This window comes from Cryptomeria japonica, chromosome 7 (genome assembly GCF_030272615.1).
Source record: "Cryptomeria japonica chromosome 7, Sugi_1.0, whole genome shotgun sequence".
In the NCBI taxonomy this organism is placed as follows: Eukaryota; Viridiplantae; Streptophyta; class Pinopsida; order Cupressales; family Cupressaceae; genus Cryptomeria; species Cryptomeria japonica.
Genome location: NC_081411.1, coordinates 686,833,251 through 686,860,702, shown reverse-complemented (window position 1 = coordinate 686,860,702; position 27,452 = coordinate 686,833,251). Strand labels below are relative to the sequence as shown.

Here is a 27,452-nt window from a genome sequence, read left to right as displayed (position 1 = left end):
GAGAAGAGCAGGGCTTCCGGAACGCAAGAGAGAACCAAACCAAACACCAAACAAGAACCTCTCTTCTAGTAAAAATCAAACTATGAAGAAAGACCCTTGTAAACCCTAAAACCTAATTCAATTCAATAGAGAGAGAGAGGGGGGGACCTTTTTCATTTGTCTATATAGATCTGACAAAGGCGGGCGAATGGAAAAAATATATCCATTTAAGGATACCAGACATTAAATATCACAGAAAATGCATGGTAGATCACACTGAAGTTCCCGATGCTAATATGAAAACAGGGGCGAAAAATTAATAACTTCGGCAACGATATGAAAAAAGGTAGTTTTATTGATACCCAGTTTTCATTCATTACTGCAATGGCTGGTAATAAGGGGTATATTATTGTACCGTCTCCAAAGCAGAGTTGAGACCAGAGCTTATACAGAATTGCTGATTGCAATGAACAAGCACAAATCTTGTGAACGACTGCTACCCCTCATCTGAGATCTCTTCAGATTGGAACTACTAATACTGCTGTCATCTGACAGATTTCTGGATTTTCTCTTCTTGTTTCCGACACCTGATGTCTGCTCTACCAGCCCCCTCATATCTACTACAGAGGACATTCTTATTTCCTGAAAACAGAAGAAGATTTATCAGCCAAAAGATTCAAACATAGTCCAGAAAATGACACCGAGGCAAGTGAAAAATAGAGAAGACTTACATCAGAGATGGATTGGGTATCGTAATTGGTAGCAAACAGGCGGGAGATTTCTTGCAGAGGCTGCCTCTTGAAAAAATTTAGGGCAGAAAATGGCGTTGGCGTACCCTCTCTCACAAGACATGGAAATCTTTCTTTATTGAGTGTGCAATTTATACAAACTCCATTCACCCACTCCTGAATGTGTTTGTAGAACAAGTGGGGAAGAATTGCAGAGATGCGCGAGATGCACAGTGCAGCGGTTGAGTGACATTGGCGGGCTTTTTTGAGAATTTGAGATTTGAAGGAGGGAGAAGCGTGAAAATGGAGGGAGAAACTCAATTTCTAAATTTCAAAACCGTTTCCAAATCTTTACAGTTTAAATTTTCGGGATTCGGTCAGATTTGCAGTAGGATTGGCGGGGTCACGGGTGTGGCCAATCTGCGTAGGTCCTTCCAAGTTTGCTGACGACTTTGAGATCCGTTACACATTGTTCTGCTTATCTGTTAAATTTGGCAATGTCTTGAGTAATTTTTCACTTATTTTGAGAATGCTATTCATAATAGTGCACACAAATGTAAGGTGCAATATTGTACAGGCCTCCTATTCGAAAGATGGACTGATCTCAGTCTGAGATGGAATGGTTTTTTTAAAAACGAAATTTATAAAGCAAAAAACTGATAATTCAATTCAAATATTTTCTCCGTTAATGGATGGCTACCAGGAAATTTGCAATTCAATTACTTTAATACGAAACTTGTAAACCAGATGCTTTTCTGCAGAGTTACGGCTAACAAAAAATTTACACCAATTTAGCGAGCGACCTTTTCATTTATCTGCTATATAAATCCGACTAGTGAGCTATGGAAAGAAATAGATCCATTAAATAAAAGTAGTCAATATCAAATAAAAACGCATGGTAGATCACAATAGAAAAATTTATATGAAAACAGAGGCGAAAAATTTATGACTCCAGCTGCAATGTGAAAAAATGAGGCTTTTATTCATAATGCTGAACACTAGTAAACCGCGAAAGAGGGCATGATTTGTGCCTCTCTTGCTCTATTGTATCGGGTTTTCATTCCATACCACAATAGTTGGTATATTATTGTAATTTGTCTCCATAGCTGAGTTGAGACCAGAGCTTATACAGAATCGCTGATTGCAATAAAGAATCACAAATCTTCTGAATGCCTGCTACCACTCAGCATTTCATCTGAAATCTCTTCTAAGCAATGGTCTCTTCAGATTGGAACTACTAATATTGCTGTCATCTGACAGATTTCTGGATTTTCTCTTCTTGTTTCCAACACCTGATGTCTGCTCTACCAGCCCTCTTATCTCTACAGAGAACACTCTTCTTCCCTGAAAAGAGAGACAGAAGATTTATCAGCCAAAAGATTCAAACAACACAGTCCAGAAAACGACACCAAGACAGGAGAAAAATAGAGAAAACTTACATTATATATGGATTGGGTATTGGCACTGGTAGCAAACAGATGGGTAATATCTTTCAGAGGCTGCCTCTTGAAAAAATGTAGGGCAGAAAATGGTGTTGGCGATCTATCTGCTGAAAATGCTGAAAATGGAGGAGAGTTCTCCTTGTGTTGGTGGTGTTCCACAGAAATACCCAAATGTTGGGACCTTGGTGAAAGAAGCAGATCCGCCTGTAACTCCATTCCCACCCTACTCTTCAACGTGTTTGAAGAACAAGATGGAAATGAATTGCAGAGATGCGCGGAATGGAAGTGGTTGTGAATTTTGAGACGTATTTGTAATCGCGATGAAGACATTGAATGAGCTTGGCGGGCTGGATTTTGAGAATTTGAGATTTCGAGAGAGGAGGGAGAGGCGTGAAAATGGAATTGAAATGATGGAGGGAGAAGCGTGAAAATGGGATTGAAATGATGGAGGGAGAAACCGAGCATCTAAATTTCAAAACTGTTTCCAAATTTTTACAGTTCAAATTTTTGGGATCCGTCCAGATTTGCAGTAGGATTGGCGGGGTCACGGGTGTGGCCAACCTTTAAATTTATAGAAAGACTTTGAGATTCGTTACATTGGTTAATATCGTGTCTTAAATTTGACGGTGTGTAAGTAATTTTTCACTTATTTTGAGAATGCCATTCATAGTACACAAAAATGTAAGGAGCAATTGTGTACTGGTGAAATTTGTTAGTTTGTGTTAAATAATAGACAAGAATCTTTTTTTTTAATAAGTTCGGTTCATGTCTAGTCTTTATACAAAAAAAAAAATTTAAAAACCCGTTATGCATTCAATGATTAATTCAATTTTATTTATCTGCTTTATAGATTCAATTTTATATAATATAATAATTTGTAATCTGTTAGTAAATAATTATGTATAATTTTTTACTTTCATTCTAGAGATTTATCATTCTATCAATCAAATTTGATATGTATATATTTATTTGTAAGTCTGGTATACAATTGTTTATAGCTTTTTATCATCATCAATCAAAAAAGTGATACACAATTATCTACCAAAAACTTTACAATTTATGTTGTGGATTGTAAATATCATGTCAAACTCATGGTCTCAACTTCAACCCTTAGGGATTCTCAATTAACCCCAAATTCAAAGATTTAAAATTCCTGAAAATCATCTTTGGAAGTTTGTTTAAAAAAAGCAAGATATGCCCAAATTCTTCCTCCGTGAAGAAAGTATAATGTAAAATATATGATATTTACAATTACAATGAAAAGAAACACAATAAAGATTACAACATAAATAAGTAAACTATTACATGAATATTTATTTTTCTTATAAGATTAAAATAAAGATTCTATCCCATTTTTTTTTTATAGTGTAAATTTATTTTTCTTTATACTTTTTTTACAACTCTTTTACTTCTAAATTTTTATGCATTATGCATGTTTAAATATAAGTTACATTTGATTTGGGTAAGGGATTGTGAAAAACCATTATTTTAAAAGATGAACAATCTTGGATCTAATTTCTTAAAAATGATAACATTTTTTTTTTAAATGTTATTTGGGTTTTCAATACAAAAATCTTGTATTCATATGCTCTAAAAAAATTCTCAATTAGAATTCAAAACATAAAACAATCTACACACTTTGTGGTAGGGGCACAAGCCCATCATAGTGTGCTCCTCCCAACAAAGAAAGAGATGTTTTTGCCTCCTCCCAACAAGATTAGAGACAAATTTTGAACCTATGCACAAGATGTATAACACATTCTATTCATGATAATGATATGATTTTTGAAGATAATACTATATAGAAGATGATATGCAACCAATGATGTATCTCTAACCTCATGTTCCCATGCGGTTGCTTAGCTCTATTTTTGCTTAAATTTAAGCAGTTAAGTGTTCCCATGCAACTTAAAAATTGTCAAAAAAAAAGGGATAATTTAGAATCTTTCCCTATTTTGGTGGAGCAGCTATTGTTTAGGAATTAGAAATAAGCTATGGAACAAAAGGGGGGGCTGGAAATAAGCACTGTCTGCTTATTAACAAAAATGCCACATGGTTCCACAATTTTATTTCCCTCTTTTTTTAAAGATTTTGTTTCTTTTTTGTACAAATTAATGTTAATGCTATTAATACAAAGTTAAGAAGTTTTGCTTAAAAATAAAATAAGCATGAGAACATGGAGTAATACTCCTTGAAGAGTTGATTTTCTTACTCTGTTTCTAGTACAAAAATTCTTCAATGTTCCCTACAATTTGTGACCAACTCTTCAAAAATCTCAAGGATAAAGATTTATCCATTGGAAGATTGTTCCAAAAAAGAATTGATTCAAAAATGAAAAAACTCAATACAAAATGCCATAAGAGATTTAGGATAAAAAGAGTTAATCATATTCTTTTCTTTTTTTTAATTACATAAAGAAATCAATTACGATCCCTAAGTCAAGTGTTCAGCTTTGACACGTAACACTATCATTGCTTCATCTAACAATATTAGAAGCTTGAAGCCTAATAAATTTCTTATTCTAATTAATAATCACTATTAACCATCATTTTCTTAATAAAGTCCAACTAAAATGAGCCAGACCCTTCTAAAACCAAAAGACCTAAGATCTAATTCATATTTAATTTATTATTAACTTTACAATTTCTATCTATAATTTTTTAATTAATTAAAAAGAGTGAACCGTATATCTCCATTAATGTATCAACTTATTTATAATCATATAATTATAGATAATTATATTAATTATAATATTAATTGTAAATGATTACTATAAATAGTATAGTTTCAAAAATATTTTTAGGAAACAGCAACGAAGAACGAACAGATTGACAAGATGTAAGCATTTCTGGATCAACGAATGGCTAACGGGAAATTTGCAATTCAATTGTTTTAATACGAAACTCGTAAGGCAGATGATTTACGGCAGAGCTGTCGCTAACAGGAAATTTGCACCAATTTAGCGAACGACTTTTTCATTTGTCTGCTATAAAATCCGAACGGCGGGTTATGGGGAAAAAAATAGATCCATTAAATAATAGCAGGCATTCAATATCAAAGAAAATGCATGGTGGATCACAATAGAGCTCGTGATAAAGATACGAAAACAGAGGCAAAAAACTTATGAATCCATCTGCGATATGAAAAAATGAGGCTTTTATTCATAATACGGAACATCAGTAAAGCACAAAAGAGGACATGATTTCTGCCTCTCTTACTCTATCATACCCATCTTACATTCAATACCAAAACAGTTGGTAATTTAAGGGGTATGTTATTGTAATTTGTCTCCAAAGTTGAGGTGAGACCAGAGCTTATACAGAATTTCTGATTGCAATAAAGAAGCACAAATCTGGGTAACGCCTACTACCACTAAGCATTTCACCTGAAATCTCTTCTCAGCAATGGTCTCTTCAGATTGGAGCTACTAATATTGCTGTCATTTGACAGATTTGTGGATCTTCTCTTCTTGTTTCCAGCACTTGATGTCTGCTCTACCAGACCCCTCGTCTCCATTACAGAGGACATTCTTCTTCCCTGAAAAAAGAGACAGAAGATTTATCAGCCAAAAGATTCAAACAACATAGCCCAGATAATGAAACTAAGATAAGTAAAAAGTAGACAAGACTTACATCATAGATGGATTGGGTATTATCATTAGTAGCAAACAGGTGGGTAATATCTTGCAGAGGCTGCCTCTTGAAAAATTGTAGGGCAAAAGATGGTGTGGGCAATCTATCTGCGAAAAATGGAGGAGAGTTCTCTTTGTGTTGGTGTTGTTCCACAGAAATACCCAAATGCTGAGACCTTGGTGAAAGAAGCAGATCCGCCTGCAACTCCATTTCCCCAGCCGTCAATGTGTTTGAAGAACAAGGGGGAAAATAATTGCAAAGATGCGCGGAATGAAAATGGGTGTCAAATGTGAGAGGTATTTGTAAGCTTGGTGCAGAGATTGAATGAGCTTGGCGGGGTGGGTTTTGAGAAATTGAGATTTGAAGGGAGGAGGGAGAAGCGTGAAAATGGAGTTAAAATGATGGAGGGAGAAACTCAGTTTCTAAATTTCAAAACCGTTTCAAAATTTTTGTACTTCAAATTTTTGGGAGCCGCCCAGTTTTGCTGTTAAGAGTGGCGGGTCACTGTGGGTCCTTCCAACTTCCAAGTTTGCTGACGACTTTTGAGATTCGTCACAAATTGATTTTGTCAGTCTTAAGTATTATCATATTCGAAACGCTTTACGAGGGTTATTAACAATTGTTATCTGTCAACAAATGAAAAGCAAGAGTTTTTTATGGAGGGCAAATATTTATTTTCTATAAAGTTAAAATGATAATTTTTAAATGAATTATTAGCATTTTGATTGGTTGAGGGAGTTTGTTCAAATCTCTGTGATAACAAGTAAAAAACAATCTCTTTTAGTATTTGTCTTTACAAATAGAAATAGAAATTGGTGTATGTATTTCTCAAAAAATTAGAATTTTTAATTAATGTTGAATTTTTTTAATATATAAAGAAAATATTTAAATTTATCAAAATTAAAGATGTAAATATTTTAATTAAAATTATCATAAATTAATGTTAAATGTCAAAAAAAAATTATTATTTTTTAGATAAAAGTGGATAGAACCATTTAATTATATTAATTTTTAAAAGTTTTTTATAGTGTCTGGTTCAAAAAGCATTGAAGGGAAAGAATCCAGTAAGAAAACCCTTCAGTATTGCTTAAGTAACACAAGCCTATTCTACTCGATACAAAATGCTCATTGGCATAGTACATCAAAAAACTCATCCCAATTACATAAGCCGCATTAGATATAAAGGAAGCCGCCAGCAGAAGCATATAGAAGGAAGATTAAAGTATGATCTCAGAAGGATGCATAGCCATTTCTACCAAAAAAACACCAATCTGAACCACCCCTGTCTATGAAACACAATTCTCCAAACCACTGGTTAGAATGATACCACGTAGCAGAAAGGAAACCATAATCAAAGACCCTGCCAAAATAAACATTGTGATCAAGCATAACAGAATCCAAATGAGGAGAAAGAGAGGATGTTGAAGTCCTCATGGAGCCAAAATAAATCCAATCCACAGAAAAGACCACACAACGATCCAAGAAAAAAGCAACAAAAGAAGGAGCCAACTCAAATACCAATTGATCTGTAGATTCCAAGATATGAAGGACAGCCACCAACCCAAACCAAGAGCTTTCGAACGAAACAGAACATTTTGACATATAATACACAGTGACAAAAAAGAGAGAGACATAAAAACCAACCAAAGAACTTCCATATATACCATTAACACAAAGGAGCATTATAAAAAATTGTAGAAACCTCCACAAGTGTGCAAGGCGCATCCCCGAAATATGATGACAGAAGATCAAGCAACAGGATGGCAACGTGAAATTACTCAATACAATGTGGAAACGAGCATGCCACAAAACCACCATTCTCACTGAAAACCCAGAAATGAAGCAAACTAACACGTCACTATAATCATCAGTGAATGACCGAACAAGGAGAACGCACGAGCGAAGATACCCAAGACATCCCTCCCAGCTTAACCGAACATGATTAACACACACAAACCCAATAGCAAGAAACGATTAGAGGAAAGTGCATGCGCAGAACAACAAACAATAACATGTAATGAGTACTTCCAGAAAGATACGCTAAATAGCCCCGAGTACTCAAAGCACCTTTATAATAATAGGCCAATTAAATATGAAATGAAAGCCACACCGGACTTATACAGAACAAAAAACATGCCAAACCAATCAGGCACACAATTGTAGACCCCACACCCTCCTTGTTCCATGTAGAAATTCTTGTCGAATATGCCATTAACAAGGGAGTTCTCATAAGGCAAACAACACCCTCCTCAATGTCACATACGAAAGAAAAGCCACACCCAATAAGGAGGTTGATGAAGACTACAACTATGCCCAAACTATTTAAGGCACCTGAATGCAGACTCCACACTCCCCTCGCTCTATGTTAGGTCCCGGAGACAACTGAGAGGGGGGGGTGAATCAGTTGTCTAACAAATTCAAACCAAAAACAACTTAACCAACTTAATACTTAATACCGGTAAACCAGTCTAATATGCCGGTAGACAGTTTTAATAGTTAATTGCAATACCGGTAAGGATTAATGCATGAAACAAAAAGACAAAGTCATCCACAACACATAACACCAATATTTGTACGTGGAAACCCTGTAAGGGGAAAAACCACGGTGGGAAACCTTACCCACAATCAGATGATACTACTGTAGATAGTAAGTGTATACAAATGGGGTCTGCACATGCAGAAAGGCCAAGCGCCTAGAGCTCACTGCTCGATCACAAAATAGGAGTCACACTGACTACAATTGGATGGTTAAATCCAATAAGAATGTACTGCTCAAAATAGCATCTTCATATGTTGGATTCAGTACCGATGTAGTTCTGATTATCTTCACGAAAACCCTCCTTCAACCTTCAAATGATGTTTGCGTGTATAGCTCTGCTTATTCTCGCATATACCTTCACACAATCCTTTTTTGCATTCCACATCCGATCTTACATTTATACCATACCCTAAGACCAATTTTAGTAGGTCGGCTCTAAAGGATAATACAATAAAATTAATTTACAAATCAATTAATACTCAATGCAATAACCATTTCACCATGTTGGCTTAATGCATTTACAACAATAATAAGTCATCTCCATAGCGTGCCATGCTAATTTGGAAAAGATAAACCTGTCGGTGTAACTTGGACCTATTTGCCAGTAACAGCAAATATGCAAATACGAATATACCTGTAGACGTCTAAAAATGGTCAACGCTTGCGGAGTCATACTTTAACATTTGCGCATTACCTTATTTTAGGGTTTTTGCGTCGCATTAACATTTCTTCTATGTTGCATACTTGGTCTTTATCATTTGCGAGCATCGAGTCCTTCTTCTGCATTCTTTATTTATCTCGCTCTCAAATTTGGTCTTGTCGATAATAATCTTCAATCATGATTTTGGTCAATCTTATCTTGTCGCATCAATGTGCGTGCTCATTTGTCATATTTTGGACATCATCAATCCTAATCGATGATGGAATTAGGGTTTTGTCCTCTTATCAATCTTGTCATCTTGCGATCGATTTGTCATCGATCATGGTCATTTTCAGTCTTGTCATTTTGCAATCTATTTTGTCATCGATCGTTGTCGTTTTTGTCATTTTGCGATCGATTTGACATCGATCATCATTGTTCCTCGTTAATTGGCGCATTTTATCAATCAAATCATTTATCAATTCAAAATCATGATCAAATCAAATTGACATTAATTATCTTTTGTCAAGACCTAATTGTCGTCCTTGCATTTCTAATTCATCTTCTAAGGTTTTATGATTTATTCATTTAATCTTGTTTGTCATTTTCCTTCTAGGTTAAATAATTTATTTATTTATCCTAAGTCTTCTTGTCACAATTAAATATTTATTTAATTGGCTAATTAATTCCCTCTCTTTGTGTGAATTAATTGATGAATGAAAAATTGTTAATTAATTCACTTAATTCCTAATTTCCTCATTTTCTAATTTTCCTAATTCCTAATTTCCTCATTTTCTAATTCTCCTAATTTCTAATTTCCTCATTTTCTAATTTCCTAATTTCAATTTCCACCTAATTAATTTCTCTCTAGTTTCTCCCTATTTTTGTGCTTCGGTGGAAGCATGAATTTCTCATGCGTCATACTGTTGGCATAGCAAGATGTCATAAAGCTTTTAGTCCTCTAACCTTTGCATTGGCAATATGTCACAATTCATGACATAGAAGGTGTCATAACCTTCTTTCTTCAACTCAAATTTGCCATTTTTGAAATCAATTGCCTCTAATATCAATTTCATGCTAATTTTGTCCTCTCTCCAATTTGTTTATAAATTGGATGAGTTTCTTCAATCAAAAGATCTGGTCGAATCAATCACGCTTCTAGTACCCTTATGCTGTCGTCTCGTCACTCTTGCTTTCATATTAGGTTTATGCACTTGAAGGTGAGATCCACAAAACAAAGCAATTTGAAGGAGAAAGAAGGACAATGGAGCCACATGAAGGAGACATATGCATTTGGTTTGCTTAGATTTCATTTAGAATGTCTTGTCTTCATGTTTTCATTGAATATTTTTAGGATTGTTATCACTGCATTTTAGTTTTCGTGATTGAGCTAGTCTAATTTGCTATTGCTTTGATGATTTCCAGATTCCTATCTACAATACCAATAAACAAGACTCCAAGACAAGGTGTCCACACGATTTCTTCGACATAACCAAGTGTTTTCCATGCCCTTCCAAGTGCCGATGATCATTATATCCTGTCAGTGTACCAGATACCGGTGATTGTGTATAAGTCACTTGCTTGCCGGTGAATGTTGTTGATTCTCCAAAGTGTCAGAGTTGATAAGTGTTTAGTAGGAGTTGACATCAATGACAAAACCATACCAAAATACCAACAATCTCCCCCTTTGGCATTGATGGCAACACAAGATGGAAAAACCCATCAAAGTGCCAAAATAGAAATGCCAAATACCAAAAAACCAACAATCTCCCAAAAAGAGATCATAACCAGAAATCAAAATACAGATACAAAGAGTAATAATCTCTCCCAAATAACAATCTCTCCCCTTGGGAGCAACATGTGTTTTCCTTGTATTTTTCCATACCAATCTCTCCCCCTTTGACATCAAATGCCAAATTTATTACCAAGCCAAGTTCATATACAAAATACCAATCAGTTTAGTATACCAACTACTCCCCCTGAGAAGTAGCTTCCTCATCAAAGCCGGAATAAGAGATTTCTTTGTTTAATTCTGTTGGTTGATGACAATCATCAACTTCCTAAGTCTCTACCGGTGGGGGTATGACCCCAAGCTAATCTCTGAGATATTCAAAAGTCTCTTTAGGCAGAGGTTGTGAAGATATCTGCAATATGCTCTTTAGTATTCACATAAACTAGTTTTATTTCCTTTGCTTCAACATTCTCCCTTAGAAAATTCAATTTGATAGAAACATGTTTGGTTTTAGAATGTAATACCGGATTCTTAGATATATCAATTGTTGCAGTGTTATCACAATAGATAGTAATATGTTCCTTGCATTTTACCTTTATGTCTTTCAACATTTGCTTAAGCCATAGTACCGGTGTACAATTAGTTGCTGCTGCAACATATTCTGATTCTGCTGTTGATAAAGATGTACAACTTTGTTTCTTATTCAACCAAGAAACTAGTCTGCTTCCAAGAAAGAATGCACCGCCGGTGGTGCTTTTTCTATCATCCGCATCTCCTGCCCAATTTGCATCTGTGTATGCACATAATTCAAAATTTTCATCTCTAGGATACCATAATCCAAGATTTATAGTGCCTTGTAAGTACCGGAAAATCCTTTTTACTGCTGATTCATGATTTTCTCTAGGATTACTCTAAAATCCTGAAACAATACATACTGTATTCATAATATCAGGTTTGGTTTGTGTCAAATGCAGTAAACCTCCTATCATAGATTTGTATCTAGTTGGATTAACAGGTGTAGATTCATCCCTTAGTGATAATTTGTCATTTGTAGTCATAGGTGTGCTTACCGGTTTAGAGTTCTCCATCCCAAATTTCTTTAGTAACTCTTTTAAGTACTTGGATTGACTCAAGAATATACCTTTATCAATCTGTGAAATCTGCAATCCTAAAAAGAATTTTATTTCTCCAATCATAGACATTTCAAATTCTTGCTGCATTTTAATAGAAAATTCTTTACATAATCCATCTTCTCCTCCAAAGATTATATCATCAACAAAAACTTCTATAACCAAGATGTCATCATTAGTCACTTTATAATATAAGTTGTTATCAGCATTACCTTTAGAAAAACCAATCTTCAAAAGATACTTATCCAATCTTGCATACCAAGCTCTTAGAGCTTGTTTCAATCCATACAAAGCTTTTCTTAACCTACAAACCATATCTTTGTTATCTGTCAAAGAAAATCCATCAGGTTGTTCAATGTAAACTTGTTCTTCAAGATCTCCATTCAAAAATGCACATTTAATATCCATTTGATATACTTTGTAGTTCTTATGTGCTGCAAAAGCCAAAAATAATCTAATCACCTCAATTCTAGCTACCGGTGCAAAGGTTTCATTGTAATCAATTCCTTCTTTCTGAGAATATCCCTTACACACTAGTCTTGCTTTATTTCTGATAAACTTACCATCTTCATTAAGTTTGTTTCTGAATACCCATTTGGTTCCAATTACATTTTTATCTTTAGGCTGGGGAACTAATGTCCAAGTGTTATTCTTCTCAATTTGTTCTAATTCTTCTTCCATAGCTTTAATCCAGTATTTATCTTCACATGCCTCATTAACTAATGATGGTTCAATTTGAGAAATAAGACATACCTCTTCATTTGCCAATCTTCCTCTTGTCATAACTCCTTTATACTTGTTTCCAATTATCTGATCTTCAGAATGATTCAGTCTTACATACGGGGGTGTCTTTGTTTGCTGTTGTTCCTCAGTTACTGTGGAATTTTCAGATGATACTGGTGTAACTGGATCTTCATTCTATACCGGTGGATTCAGTGTAGGTTCATTTGTCAAAATTTTTGTTGCCGGTTCAGAGTCTATATTACCTTGAAGTTCCTCTGAATTGTTCATCAATCTTTACATTTGTACTCTCAACAATTTTTTGCAACCTTTTGTTAAAACATCTATATGCCTTGCTCTTAGATGAATAACCAAGAAATATTCCTTCATCACTTCTAGGATCAAATTTGCCAATATACTCATCTCTTCTGATATAGCATTTACTTCCAAAAATTCTGAAATATTTAAGAGTAGGAGTAATATGAAACCATAGTTCATGAGGGGTCTTACTGGTTTCACCTTTGATGTGAAATTTGTTGAATTTATAGACCAATGTACTTACTGCCTCTCTCCAATAAACATGTGGTAGGTTTGCTTCTGATAACATACTTCTTACTGCATCCAAGATAGTTTTGTTTTTCCTTTCAACAACTCCATTCTATTGTGGTGTCTGAGGTGCTGATAGCTGTCTTCTGATTCCATTTACTTCACAAAATGCATTAAATTCCTTAGATGTAAATTCTCCTCCTTGATCTGATCTTAGACATTTGATTTTCTTACCGGTTTCATTTTCTACCATAGCTTTGAACAGTTTGAACTTTCCAAGTGCTTCTGATTTTTCTCTAAGAAAAGTAACCCAACACATTCTAGAATAGTCATCAATGAATAGCATGAAATATCTATCATCTTGTAAGCTTTTAGTTCTAGCCAGACCGCATAAATCAGTATGAATTAAATCAAGAGCATTATTGGATTTTTCTGGAATACTTTTGAAACTAGCTCTAACTTGTTTTCCAAATTGACATTCCTTACATACTGTATTGTGAGGTTTGACAATTTTAGGTAAATCTCTAACTTCCTTAGTAGTACTGATTTTCACCATGCAATCAAAGTTTACATGACAGAGTCTTATGGCATAGCCAACTTTCATCAATATGTGCAATTAAGCATGTCTTTTCACTGTTATTCAAATGAAAGATATTACCACTAGTCTGATTACCGGTTGCAATTTCCAAACCAGTTTTATTCATGATTTTGCATTTTCCATTTTTGAATTGTAACTGAAATCCTTTCTCAACTAATTGACCAACACTCAAAAGATTATGTTTTAAACCTTCAACATAGTAGACATTGTCAGTATTATTCTTACCATCAAGAGATATTGTACCCTTACCTTTGATCAAACAAGCTTTATCATCTCCAAATCTTACTAAGCCTCCATTGTATTCTTGAAAGTTCAAGAATTTACCTTTATCTCCTGTCATATGATGTGAGCATCCTGAATCAATGATCCACTCATCCTTTACTTCAACTTTAGCTGCAATAGGTGTCGGTTGATCTTTTTTTATAGCAATAAAAACCCATCCATTGTCTGTTGGATCCTCATCAGAATCATCAGTCACTCCTTCATCAGCAATGTAACAAGATTTGTCTTTATTCTTCTTAAATCTATATCTTTGATATTCAGGGTTAGGCTTGTATGTTCTTCTAGCTTCTTCTCTTAGTCTAGCATGTCTATCAGGGCATCTTGAATATATGACCAATCTTATTGCAGTTAAAACATTTAAAGGGTGTTTTACCTTCATACTTACTTCCAACTGGACCTTTAGGCATTTTCCTTGCAAATAGTGCTTCAAGTTATTCATTTTCTTTCATGCTTTCTTCAACTTCTCTTGCATAAAAGGCTTTCCAATCTGATTTGTCAAATGATGGTGCAGATGATGTAGATGCCTTAAAGGCCAAATCTGTCTTTATAGTAGCAACATGACCAAATTCTTCAATTTCAAAAGCTGAAAGTTTTCCAATCAATGTATCCCTAGTTAATGATGTATTAGGCATTGTTCTTAACTCATTTATAGCAGTGACTTTCATTTTATATGCCAGTGGCAATCCTCTTAAAACTTTTGAAATAATTTCATCCTCACTTAAGGTTCCTCCACAATATTTAATACCCAAAACAATCTCATTTACTCTTTCCATAAAAGCAGAAATCCTTTCATCTTCTTCCATTTTTAGATGTTCATACCTGACCCGGAAGCTTTCAAGTTTTGCAATTTTGACTGTGGAATCTCCTTCATTCAGTGTTTCCAAATGATCCCAAATAGCTTTAGCAGTAGGCCTATCTGATAGTCCCATGATTTGTTGATCAAATAATGCGCTCAAAAGTGCTTCTCTTGCTTTGCAATCATTTTCCTCATCTTTTCCCAAGGTAGGTGGATTAGGCTGACCAGGAGTAGGAGCAGTATAACCATTCTTTGTAACATCCCAGATGTCCTTTCCAATGCAATTTAGATGTGTCTCATTTCTGATCTTCCATATGCCATAGTTGGTTCCATCAAGTTTAGGATTGTCCTTCCCGAAATAGTTAGTAAACATTGGATCTCCTCAAGCTGTTAAACTTCTGCAAAAGAGTACTAGGCTCTAATACCAATTGTTAGGTCTCAGAGACAACTGAGAGGGGGGGTGAATCAGTTGTCTAACAAATTCAAACCAAAAACAACTTAACCAACTTAATGCTTAATACCGGTAAACCAATCTAATATGTCGGTAGACAATTTTAACAGTTAATTGCAATACCGGTAAGGATTAATGCATGAAACAAAAAGACAAAGTCATCCACAACACATAACACCAATATTTGTACGTGGAAACCCTGTAAGGGGAAAAACCACGGTGGGAAACCTTACCCACAATCAGATGATACTACTGCAGATAGTAAGTGTATACAAATGGGGTTTGCACATGCAGAAAGGCCAAGTGCCTAGAGCTCACTACTCAATCACAAAACAGGAGTCACACTGACTACAATTGGATGGTTAAATCCAATAAGAATGTACTGCTCAAAATAGCATCTTCATATGCTGGATTCAATACCGGTGTAGTTCTGATTGTCTTCACGAAAACCCTCCTTCAACCTTCAAATGATGTCTGCGTGTATAGCTCTGCTTATTCTCGCATATACCTTCACACAATCCTTTTTCGCATTCCACATCCGATCTTACAAATAAGATCTTACATTTATACCATACCCTAAGACCAATTTTAGTAGGTCGACTCTAAAGGATAATACAATAAAATTAATTTACAAATCAATTAATACCTGATGCAATAACCGATTCACCATGTCAGCTTAATGCATTTACAACAATAATAAGTCATCTCCATAGTGTGCCATGCTGATTTGGAAAAGATAAACCTGCTGGTGTAACCTGGACCTATTTGCCGGTAACAACAAATATGCAAATATGAATATACCAATAAACAAAACTCCAAGACAAGGTGTCCACACGATGTCTTTGACATAACCAAGTGTTTTCCATGCCCTTCCAAGTGTCAGTAATCATTATATCCTGCCGGTGTACCAGATACCGGTGACTGTGCATAAGTCACTTGCTTGCCAGTGAATGTTGCTGATTCTCCAAAGTGCCAGAGTTGATAAGTGTTTAGTAGGTGTTGACATCAATGACAAAACCATACCAATATACCACACTCTATACAGAGATACTTACCGAATATGCCATAAGACAAAGGAATTATGATAAGGCATATAATACCCTCCTCTATGACATATGCGAAAGAAAATATTACCACTATCCATCCTTACTGGTTACATCAGAAGATAACCATTACATTTACTATGTAAGCTTACCTCCTTTACTTCAAATATTCCAAAACCGAGGAAGGGATCTCATCCACACTTACCTCCCACATATTAGCATCACTGTCAATGGCTAAGTTAGCCAATAAATCTACAATCTTATTCACTTCTGTATAACAGTGGGAAATCAAGAAGGAATAAAAAAAACCTAATTTTTGCAAAATATGATCAAGTATATATTGTAATTGCCAACAATTTGAATTCTTTTTCATGACACTTTGAATAATAACCATAGAATCACCCTCAATTATCAAGTCTTTGATTCCCAAAGATATAGCCATATCCAAACCAAAGGACAAAGCAAAGAATTTTGCACAATTGTTAGACTTGAAACCAATCGCATGACAACGAGCCTGAATAAATCTTACCTTGTGATCATAAATTACCATACCTGCCCCTGCCAGGCCAGGGTTCCCATGAGAAGCACCATCAAAATTCAATTTAAAGTGCCCTTGCGGAGGAGGTTTCTAGCAAGAAAAACTTCTCTTACTTATAGCATCTGTCTTATTCAAAATAGATCCATGAGAAGGTAAAACTGATAACATCCTCCAGACTCGAGTTACCCTACCATCCTAATGAGAAAAAGAGGTAAGGTTTTCCAAATTGTTATAGATAAAAGACAAAGCAACTTCAGAGATGGAATATTCAATCCTCAATAAAACCTCAGCCAAGGAAGAGCTTGTTTGTTTAAAAATCCTATTATTACGCTCTAACCAAATATTCCAAATCACAATAGATGGAGAAATAATCCAAAGACATGCATAGAAAGATGAGGCAAATAGGAAAGGCCAGGCTTTAAAGTGGGAAAGGAGATCCTTACCAATAACAAAGGATAGATTTAGCTTTTCAAACAACCACTATCAGCAAGCATAGGCAAAATCACAGTGAAGAAACAAGTGTGGAGAGGATTCTAAATTTTTATTACAAAAGACACAAGAAAATACTGCAGTAATACCCAACCTGTCCAACCCCATTCCTGTAAGGACCCTATCCTGCACTGCTAACCAAGCAAAAGTACCAGCCTTTGGGAGGCAAGCCATATGCCAAAACAACTTGTATGGCCACGTAGATAAATCTTTAGCAACCAAGAGAGAATTATAACCATCCTTAACTGTGTACTTACCAGAGATATTCCTTGTCCAAATAAGTTCATCGTCAGCATCAGAAAGAATTATTACTCTCTCCCCCAACATCTTTTCATATTCCAATTTCACATTTTGATCAATATCTAAAAACTCAATTGATTTCCATCTTGCCACCTTAAGATTCCCACTATACTCAATTTCAAAATAATCAGCCACAAAGACACCCCAAAGGGAAGAAAGAGTGGAAATTAAAGGAGACCAATCCATCGAATTCACCAGAGGGCGATGTCCATTCCAAACTTCCTCCCAAAACCTGACCTTTCTACCATTATGAACAATCCATGAGAGATGAGGCAAAATCACTGATCTACATTTACATAGAAAATTACAAATAGTTGAACTAGATGGTAAATTAGAAAGTTGAAAAACATACTCTTTTGGTCTGTTATTTAAATATTTAGCAAACATAATTTGTGCCCAAAAGGAGAACGGTCTCTCATACAATTTTCAAACCATCTTAGCACCTAAGGCTAAATTCTGACTTTCCAGACTCCTAATACCTATGCCCCCAAGGTTTTTAGGCAAACAAACTTTATCCCATGCTACCAGAGGGAGTTTCTTCTTATCATCTTTATTTTTACTCCAAAGGAAGGACCTAAGAGTACTTGCAAACTAACAATAGCCGCTTTCAGAGACTACAAAATAGACATGAGATAAATAGGAGAACCATTTAGGATAGATTTAATAAGAACAATCTTACCAGCCAAAGATAACCATCTATGATTCCAAGATAGGATCCTTCTAGAGATAACTGAAATAATCTTATCCCAAAACTCAACTTTATCCTGCTTAATGAAGAAAGTGATGAATAATGATGAACAATAAGTATCAAACCGATACTGAGAGGGGGGGGGGGGGGGGTGAATCAGTACAGACAAAAACTTTCCCTCAACCAGTTTGACTGCAAAGACTGCACTTAACTAGTAAATAGTAACACCGGTCTAAATCAGGGCACTACCGGTTACACATAATGAGAGTATGAATAGCATAAACCATTAAACACTTAGATCTCCACACAATCTAATGTCTCATTTCCACTTCACCCATATGCATAAACAAGTAATATATCATCAGAAATATAATGACTGCCGGGTCAACATGCTTTACCACTTTACAGAAAATATTAAAGCATCACATGAAAAGCATCACACATGACACACTGATTTTTCACGTGGAAACCCAACTGAGAAAAACCAAGGTGGGGATGAATACCCACAAGCTGTTCTTTGAACTCTTTTGAAGTCCGCTCTGTTAGGAGCCTAGTCCGGTTAAAGACTTTTACAATAGGTTCTGCTAGGAACCAATCCTGCTAGGGATCACCCGGTTAAGGAATGGCTAAATACCCGGTTAAAGGTTAGAACCCTGTTAAAGGTTACCTCGCAAGAGGATTTGAAGAACTCATTGAATTGAGTCACCTTGTTAAAGGATTTACACAAAAGCATGTTAAAGCTACCCGGTTAAGGGATTTTCCAACTCTTGAAATGGTTAGAAGTCAACAGGTAATACATTGATCTGATAACAACACTCAATGCCAAGGTAGATCCACTTTAGCTCATTTGCTTCTGTAATCACACTCTGCAGGTATCAACACACTTCTCCGGTTTGGCAAGAATCAAGTATCTCTTCACTTGGATACACACATAACATTTGCCAACAACTTCTAAATGAAAAACATCAACAACCTTATAGGAAACAGATAGGTCGGTAGCATAAACCCTAAGCCCTAAACATTTAGGTTTAATAATTCAGTCGGTTGAATCCTGATCGTTAATCACACTGCATTGAATACAACAGTCTTGAACAGATCTCAAGACGTTCTCCAACGTTCATTCTTTTTCACTTCAGGAAGCTTATAACCCTCACGCGCTCTCCACCATTTGCAGACTTCACACATTCCCGAGGTAGATAGGATTGATCTTCTTCATGCAAGATCCTCAAGGAAATCCTTCACGTGCACAAGGTTGACATGGCAACACAATCTGATCTTCATTACAATGCTAACACGTCACAAGATGTGATCAGTTGAATCACACAGGCAATGCATCAACTGGAAACCCTGAAGCTGAGACTACCAACCGGTAGTCATGCCAAATGAGACCCCGATACAAAAATTCCATATACCGGTTCTCATTCCAACATACCGGTTCACCTTGAACAAACATACCGCTTCACTTTTTCACATATACTGGTTTACATCATCATATTGATTCTATTGCCAATTATCTTACTACAATATATTGGTTCATACTTCAACATATTGACATCAATGACAACATACAATATCATCATGTCATCATGCTCTGCACATATGCCAACAATCTCCCCCTTTGGCATTGATGGCAATATACAAAGATATCTATCTGCTTCGCATCTTCTTCTCCCCAATACTACAGATATCTTCTTTGCTTCACATCTTCTCCCCCTTTGACAATAATGCCAAAGTGGAGGCACAAACAACTATGTCCCACTATGTTGCTCCCCCTAAGGAGTAGCATCCTTCAACACACCAATCCTGAAAAAGATTTATCAATGCAATACCTGACTGATGTGGAGCACACACCTTTAGTTCACCTCTTGAAGGGGAAACACCCCTAAGTCACCTCTCAAATAGGTAAAGGTAGCCTTCGATAGAGGCTTGGTGAATATGTCTGCTAACTGCTCCTTACTGGAAACATGTTCCAATACAACCTCTTTGTTCTGAACCTTTTCCCTTAAGAAATGATACTTGAGCTTGAAGTGCTTGGTTCTAGCATGCAAAACCGAATTATTGGAAATATTAATTGCACTTGTGTTGTCACAGAATATACTCACTGGTTCAGATACATGAACTTTGAAACCACTCAATACATGCTTCATCCAAATTGTCTGGGTGTAGTTCATAAATGATGCAACATATTCCGCTTCTGTTGTAGACTTTGAGATAAAACTTTGCTTCTTACTCATCCTTGAGACTAGTCTACCACCAAGAAAGAATGCACCACTGGTTGTGCTCTTCCGGTCGTCCACATTACCAGCCCAATCAGCATCTGTAAACACTCTGAGGTTGAAATCATTACTGTGTGGTTACCACAATCCATAGTCAATAGTTCCCTTCAGATATCTAAGAATCCACTTGACTGCTACCAAGTGGGATTCTCTTGGACTTTTCTGGAACCGTGCAATAATGCCTACTGCATGTGCAATGTCCGGTCTGCTATGTACTACATAGTGCAACTTACCAATCATTGATCAATATTCCTTCTCATTCACCAACGCTGAGTCATCCTCTTTTGATAATTTACAACCGGTCACCATCGGTGTACCAACCGGTTTGTTGTCTTCCATGCCAAAGGTCTTCAACACCTCTTTCACATACTTGGACTGAGTGATAAAGATTCCATCTTTCATTTGTTGAATCTTTAGTCCAATGAAGAACTTAATCTCCCCTATAAGTGATATCTCAAATTCCTTCTTCATCTCATCTACAAAATCATGACTCATCTTGTCATCTCCACCAAAAATTATGTCATCAACAAATACTTCACAGATCAGAATCTGATCTCCTTCTGACTTCAAGTAGATATTGCTATCTTCACTTGTTCTTTCAAATCTAATCTTCATAAGATGGGAGTGCAAGCGTTCATACCATGCTCTAGGTGCCTGCTTCAATCCATACAAGGCTTTATGTAGCCTGCACACCATGTCACTGTCTTCTGATAGGGAAAACCCATCTGGTTGCTCTATATACACCTCCTCTTCAAGTATTCCATTTAGGAATGCAGATTTTACTTCCATTTTATATACTTTGAATCCCTTGAAAGCTGCATATGCAAGAAGCATACAAACTCCTTCCAATCTAGCTACTAGAGCAAAGGTTTCTCCATAGTCTTCTCCTTCTTCTTGAGCATATCCTTTATACACCAGTCTGGCTTTGTTTCTTGCCACTGTGCCATCTTCATTCAGCTTATTTCTAAAAACCCATTTGGTGCCTATGACATTTTTATGCTTAGGTTTAGGTACCAAAGACCATGTACCATTCTTTTCTATTTGGTCAAGTTCCTCTTCCATTGCCTTGATCCAATCTTCATCTTTATGTGCCTCTTTAAATGTTTTAGGCTCAAATTCAAAGATCATGCAAGAATTTTCTCTGACCTTTCTTCTTGTAAGAATTCTTGCATCCTTGTCTCCTATGATCTGCTTTGGATCATGATTCAACTTTACATACCTAGGAATGATCTTAGCTGTTTCTTCTTGCTTTTCTTCTTCATCTTCATCTTCATCAGCATTGGCATCTATTGGTGTAGGAGCACTGATACTGGTGCTAGGTTGTTTTGCAACCAGTTCCTAGAAGGTTACAATCAGTTCATCTACCACTCGCTCACTATCGGTTTCCTCAGATTTCTCAGAGGTTTCATCAACTCTAACATTGATACTTTCAACAATTCTCTAAGTGCTATTGTTGAAACACTTAAGAGCTTTACTCTTGGTGGAATATCCTAGGAATATTCCTTCATCATATTTTGCATCAAACTTGCTCTGATGTTCACTCCTCTTGATATAACATTTGCTACCAAACACTCTAAATTAGTTTACCACTGGTGTCTTACCAGTCCAATACTCATAAGGAGTTTTATCCTCACCTTTCTTGATGAGTACCCGGTTCATTGTGTAGACTGCAGTGCTCACCGCTTCTCTCCAGAAAGTGTGAGCAACCTTCCCTTGGATCAACATAGTTCTGGCTGCTTCAACTACAGTCTAGTTGTTCCTCTCAGCTAGGCCATTCTACTGTGGAGTCTGGGGGGCAACCAATTGCCTCTTGATGTCATTCTCTTCATAGTACTTGTTGAATTCACTGGAAGTGAATTCTCCTCCTTGATCAGTTCTTAGGCACTTAATCCTCTTACCACTTTCCTTTTCGACTAGTGCTCTGAAAGCTTTGAACTTTCCAAAAGCCTCTGACTTATCTTTCAAGATTGTGACCCACATCATTCTTGAGTAGTCATCAAAGAGAATCATAAAGTACCTATCTCCCTGCACACTCCTAGTTTTCATAGGACCACACAAATCAGTATGCACAAGATCAAGTAAATTGTCTGCAGTGAAAGATTTACCTTTGAAGGTTGAGGAAGATATTTTCCCCAGTTGACACTCTCTGCACAAAGGATTCTTCGGTTTGCTCAGCACATGAAATCCTCTAACTGCCTTGATCTTACTGGCCTTCACAATATTATCAAAGTTTACATGGCAGAGTCTCCTATGCCATATCTAACTATCATCAAACTTAGCCATTAGACATGTACTGATATTTGCATTCAGCTGAAATAAGTTACCTCTGGTATGCATACCGATGGCCATCAGTTCACCACTCTTTCCTTTTATTTTGCACACTGCATCTCTGAATTCTAGAGTGAGTCCATTATCATTCAGCTGGGTAACACTCAAAAAGTTGTGTCTGAGGCCTTCTACCTAATACACATTATCAACACTACTTTTTCCATTCAGAGAGATGGACCCTCTGCCTTTTACCATACATGGTGCATCATTACCAAATCAAACCACACCACCATCATACTCTTCCAGAGACATAAACTTACTCTGGTCACCAGTCATGTGGTGAGAATAGCCACTGTCAATAATCCACTCATTGGAATTATCAAAGCAGGAGACAAGAGCCTTCTTGTCTGACACATCTTCCTTAACTTCTACAAACACAATGTCTTCACTTTCTTCATCTTTTGATTCCTCATCAATGACACCTTCATCAACTGCTACAAAACAGTTTCTCCTGTTTCGTCCTTTGAACTTCTTGAACTTCTCTGGTTTGTCCTTATTATCACCATTAGGACAGTTTACAACAAAATGTCCTATCCTATTGCAAGAGAAGCATTTCAAAGGAAGCTTACCTTTGTATTTACCAGTTCCCTTAGGAAGTCTCTTGGCAAGAAGAGCTTCAAATTCCATCAGGATCTCCTCATCATCCATTTCTCTGCTTTGTCTTGGTTCACAACTGGCACTTTCTTCTTTTCCCTTTCTAGATGGTGCAATAGATGCTCTAAAGGCTGATTCAGTCTTCTGAATACTGCCATCATAATTATTTAGCTCATATGCGGTCAACTTTGCAATGATGGAGTCTAGGGATACCTTTGTCTTGTCTATAGACCTCAACTCCTGAATAACAGCAACCCTTATTGCATAGACCGGTAATAAGGATCTCAAGACTTTGCTAACAATAGTGGAATCATCTATTTTACCTCCTGCACTCTTGATGTCTCTGATAACAGTTTTGATTCTTATTCCATATTGTTGAATGGTCTCTCTTCAACCATCCGCATGTCTTTAAACTTTCCCCTAAGGCTCTCTTCCTTAGCTTGTTTCACATGCTCATCACCACCATAGATATTGTCCAAAGCATCCCATACTTCTTTGGGATTATCTTTATCCTGAGCATCAATAAACTCAATGTCAGATAGACTGCTGATTAGGGCTTCCATGACTTGCCCATTCTCCTAAATCTCTCTTTTTTGGTCATCGGTGAGAGTACCGGTAGGAATAACATAAGCATTCTCAACATAGCTCCAGTGTTGAGCACCCATGCTTCTGATGTAGATATTCATTATGTCCTTCCATATCTTAAAGTTATCTTTGTTGAACTTTGGACCTTCCCTCTTGATCATTAAAGTGGGATCTTTTCCTCAAGCGGTTAAGCTTACAACATAGAGGACCTGGAAGATGCTCTGATACCAATTGATGAATAATGATGAACAGTAAGTACCAAACCGGTACTGAGAGGGGGGGGTGAATCGATACAGACAAAAACTTTCCCTCAACCAGTTTGACTGCAAAGACTGCACTTAACTAGTAAACAATAACATCGGTCTAAATCAGGGCACTACCGGTTACACACAGTGAGAGTATGAATAGCATAAACCGTTAAACACTTAGATCTCTATACAATCTAATATCTCATTTCCACTTCACCCATGTGCATAAACAAGTAATATATCATAAAAAATATAATGATTGTCAGTTCAACATGCTTTACCACTTGACAAAAAATATTAAAGTATCACATGAAAAGCATCACACATGACACACTAATTTTTCACGTGGAAACCCAACTGGGAAAAACCACGGTGGGGATGAATACCCACAAGTTGTTCTTTGAACTCTTTTGAAGTCTGCTTTGTTAGGAGCCTAGTCTTGTTAAAGACTTTTACAATAGGTTCTGCTAGGAACAGATCCTGCTAGGGATCACCCTGTTAAGGGATGGCTAAATACTCGGTTAAAGGTTAGAACCCTGTTAAAGGTTACCTCGCAAGAGGATTTGAAGAACTCATTGAATTGAGTCACCCTGTTAAAGGATTTACACAAAAGCCTATTAAAGCTACCCGATTAAGGGATTTTCCAACTGCTGAAATGGTTAGAAGTCAACAGGTAATACACTAATATGATAACAACACTCAATGCCAAGGCAAATCCACTTTAGCTCCTTTGCTTCTGCAATCACACTCTGCAGGTATCAACACACTTCTCTGGTCTCGCAAGAATCAAGTATCTCTTCAGTTGGATACACATATAACATTTGCCAACAACTTCTAAATGAAAAACATCAACGACCTTATAGGAAACAGATAGGTCGATAGCATAAACCCTAAGCCCTAAACATTTAGGTTTAACAATTCAGTTGGTTCAATCGTGACTGTTAATCACACTGCATTGAATACAACAATCTTGAACAGATCTCAAGACGTTCTCCAACGTTCATTCTTTGTCGCTTTAGGAAGCTGATAACCCACCACATGCTCTCCACCGTTTACAGAGACTTTGCACATTCCCGAGGTAGATAGGATCGATATTCTTCATGCAATATCCTCAAGGAAATCCTTCACGCGCACAAGGTTGACGTGGCAACATGATCTGATCTTCATTACAATGCTAACACATCACAAGATGTCATCGGTTGAATCACACAAGCAATGCATCAACCGGAAACCCTGAAGATGAGACTACCAACCGGATGTCATGCCAAATGAGACCCTGATACAAAAATTCTATATGCCAGTTCTCATTCCAACATACCGGTTCACCTTGAACAAACAGACCGCTTCACTTTTTCACATATACCGGTTTACATCATCATACCGGTTCTATTGCTAGTTAGCTTACTACAATATACTGGTTCATACTTCAACATATTGACATCAATGACAACATACAATATCATCATGCTCTGCACATATGCCAACAGAAAGGTATACCAAGATAAGAACAAGGAAGATTTCCAAGCGCAAATCCCCCAAAAATCTTCAATCTATCCTAAACCAATTGTGAAGCATGAAGGAAAAAATATTTGACTTATCAACATTTACTCTCTGACCAGAAAAGGATGCATAATTCTGTATTATCCCCTTTATCACTCTTGCCTCACCCAAAGAAGCCTGACCAAATAACAAGGTATCATCTACAAACAAGAAATGGAAAATGCTTTATGGAACATTTTGAATCCTAATTCCCTTCCAAAGCCCTCCTAGCTTAGCAGCTCTTATAGCCCAACTGAACGTTTCAGCTAGAAGAATGAACAAGAAAGGAGACAGAGGATCCCCCTGCCTCAAACCCCTAGAAGAGGAGAAAAAACCACAAGGGGAGCCATTAATTAGAACAGAGAACCTTGCAGAAGAAATACAAGCACGAATCCATTTGACCCATGCCTTGGAAAAACCCAATTTAAGTAGAACAACACACAAAGCCCCCCATTCTACTCTATCATATGCCTTCATCATATCTAATTTGAGGATCATGGTCGGGATTCTCTGAGTAGAAATAGAATGCAGAACCTCATGCACCACTATAGCTCCCTCTGTTGTCTCCCTTTCTGGAACAAAACCACCTTGTTCTAAAGAAATGATCCTAGACAAAATTTTAGCCAACCTTAAAGAAATAGCCTTGGTAAAAATCTTGTACAAAGAGTTACATAACACAATAGGGCAAAAATCAGCAAATGTCTTGGTAACCTCTTTTTTAGGAATAATTGCAATCATTGTATTATTGATCTCTTTCAAAACAGACCTATTCCTTCTAGCTTCCTCAAGGGCCAATAAAACATCATTTCCCACAAAATCCCAGCATTTTTGAAAAAATAAAGGAGTAAAACCATCCGATCCCAAAGCCTTATCAGGGTTCATTGCAAAAACAATATTCTTAACTTCATCTAAAGAAAAAGGAGACATCAACATTTTATTATCTTTTGAAGATACCAAAGAAGGGATATTAGAAGAAATATTATTATGAAGATATCCATGCTCCGAAGATAATAGTGACTTAAAAAACCTAACTGCCTCTGAAGCAATATCCTCCTGTTTTGTTAAAAGTTTGCCATTTGGACACTCAATACAACATATCCTATTTCTATTTCTACTTCTTTTAAATTTTTGATGAAGAGTGAATTTTTTTTGTATTTCTATCACCATCTGAAAGCCATATCTCCCTCGATTTATGTCTCCAATAGATTTCTTCTCTGGTCAAAACTCCTTCAAGCTCTGCTTTTAGCAATTTTAGTTCATCAAAAACAAGTGGCACCATACCATGTTGAATCACATGTGAATTAAGACATTCAATCATATCTTGAATCCTCTGTTTTTTTCCCGAAAGATGTTCTTAAAATGCAATATATTCCATTCTCTAATATTCAATTTCAAAAAACTTAACTTCTTAGCAATTTGAAACATTCGGGATCCAGAGCAATAAGGAGCAGAACTCCACCATTTTTTGAGCAAAGGCAAAAAGGAAGAATCTCTAAACCACATAGGTTCAAATTTAAAAGGTGACTTAAAAGGAGCTTTATCTTCCAGAATTGATAGGGAAATTGGAAAATGATCCGACCCCGAAACTGGAAGAGTAGAGGAAAAAAAC

The 27,452-nt window shown here is 36.4% G+C and overlaps 3 protein-coding genes across 3 annotated transcripts; all 3 read right to left on the bottom strand.

Moving 5' to 3' along the window:
* Positions 1 to 316: 316 nt before the first annotated feature.
* Positions 317 to 1,811, bottom strand: LOC131078465 (uncharacterized). The gene is made up of 3 exons (XM_058016176.2): positions 1,776 to 1,811; positions 711 to 1,031; positions 317 to 621 (listed from the first exon to the last, which is right to left on the bottom strand). Exons 1-3 carry the CDS (start codon positions 1,809 to 1,811, stop codon positions 424 to 426), a joined length of 555 nt encoding a protein of 184 aa, XP_057872159.2. The 3' UTR covers positions 317 to 423.
* On the bottom strand, positions 1,671 to 2,546 carry LOC131078512 (uncharacterized). The gene is made up of 2 exons (XM_058016234.2): positions 2,147 to 2,546; positions 1,671 to 2,051 (listed from the first exon to the last, which is right to left on the bottom strand). The coding sequence occupies exons 1-2, from the start codon at positions 2,477 to 2,479 to the stop codon at positions 1,899 to 1,901; spliced, it is 486 nt and encodes a 161-aa protein (XP_057872217.2). The 5' UTR covers positions 2,480 to 2,546; the 3' UTR covers positions 1,671 to 1,898.
* Positions 2,547 to 5,290: 2,744 nt separating this feature from the next.
* LOC131078513 (uncharacterized) lies at positions 5,291 to 6,137 on the bottom strand. Its single transcript, XM_058016235.2, has 2 exons — positions 5,782 to 6,137; positions 5,291 to 5,686 (listed from the first exon to the last, which is right to left on the bottom strand). The coding sequence occupies exons 1-2, from the start codon at positions 5,989 to 5,991 to the stop codon at positions 5,531 to 5,533; spliced, it is 366 nt and encodes a 121-aa protein (XP_057872218.2). The 5' UTR covers positions 5,992 to 6,137; the 3' UTR covers positions 5,291 to 5,530.
* Between the last annotated feature and the right edge of the window lie 21,315 nt (positions 6,138 to 27,452).

Excerpts from the sequence above, each read along its gene's own strand:
- LOC131078465 (XM_058016176.2), bottom strand. The coding sequence starts at position 1,811 with ATGGAGACAAATTACAATAATATACCAACTATTGTG. Across the intron at positions 1,032-1,775 it reads ATAATATACCAACTATTGTG|AAATTGAGTTTCTCCCTCCA; the intron begins GTATGGAATGAA and ends TTTGAAATTTAG. Across the intron at positions 622-710 it reads ATACCCAATCCATCTCTGAT|GAAATAAGAATGTCCTCTGT; the intron begins GTAAGTCTTCTC and ends TTCTGTTTTCAG.
- LOC131078513 (XM_058016235.2), bottom strand. The coding sequence starts at position 5,991 with ATGGAGTTGCAGGCGGATCTGCTTCTTTCACCAAGGTCTCAGCATTTG. Across the intron at positions 5,687-5,781 it reads ATACCCAATCCATCTATGAT|GGAAGAAGAATGTCCTCTGT; the intron begins GTAAGTCTTGTC and ends CTCTTTTTTCAG.
- LOC131078512 (XM_058016234.2), bottom strand. The coding sequence starts at position 2,479 with ATGTCTTCATCGCGATTACAAATACGTCTCAAAATTCACAACCACTTC. Across the intron at positions 2,052-2,146 it reads ATACCCAATCCATATATAAT|GGAAGAAGAGTGTTCTCTGT; the intron begins GTAAGTTTTCTC and ends CTCTCTTTTCAG.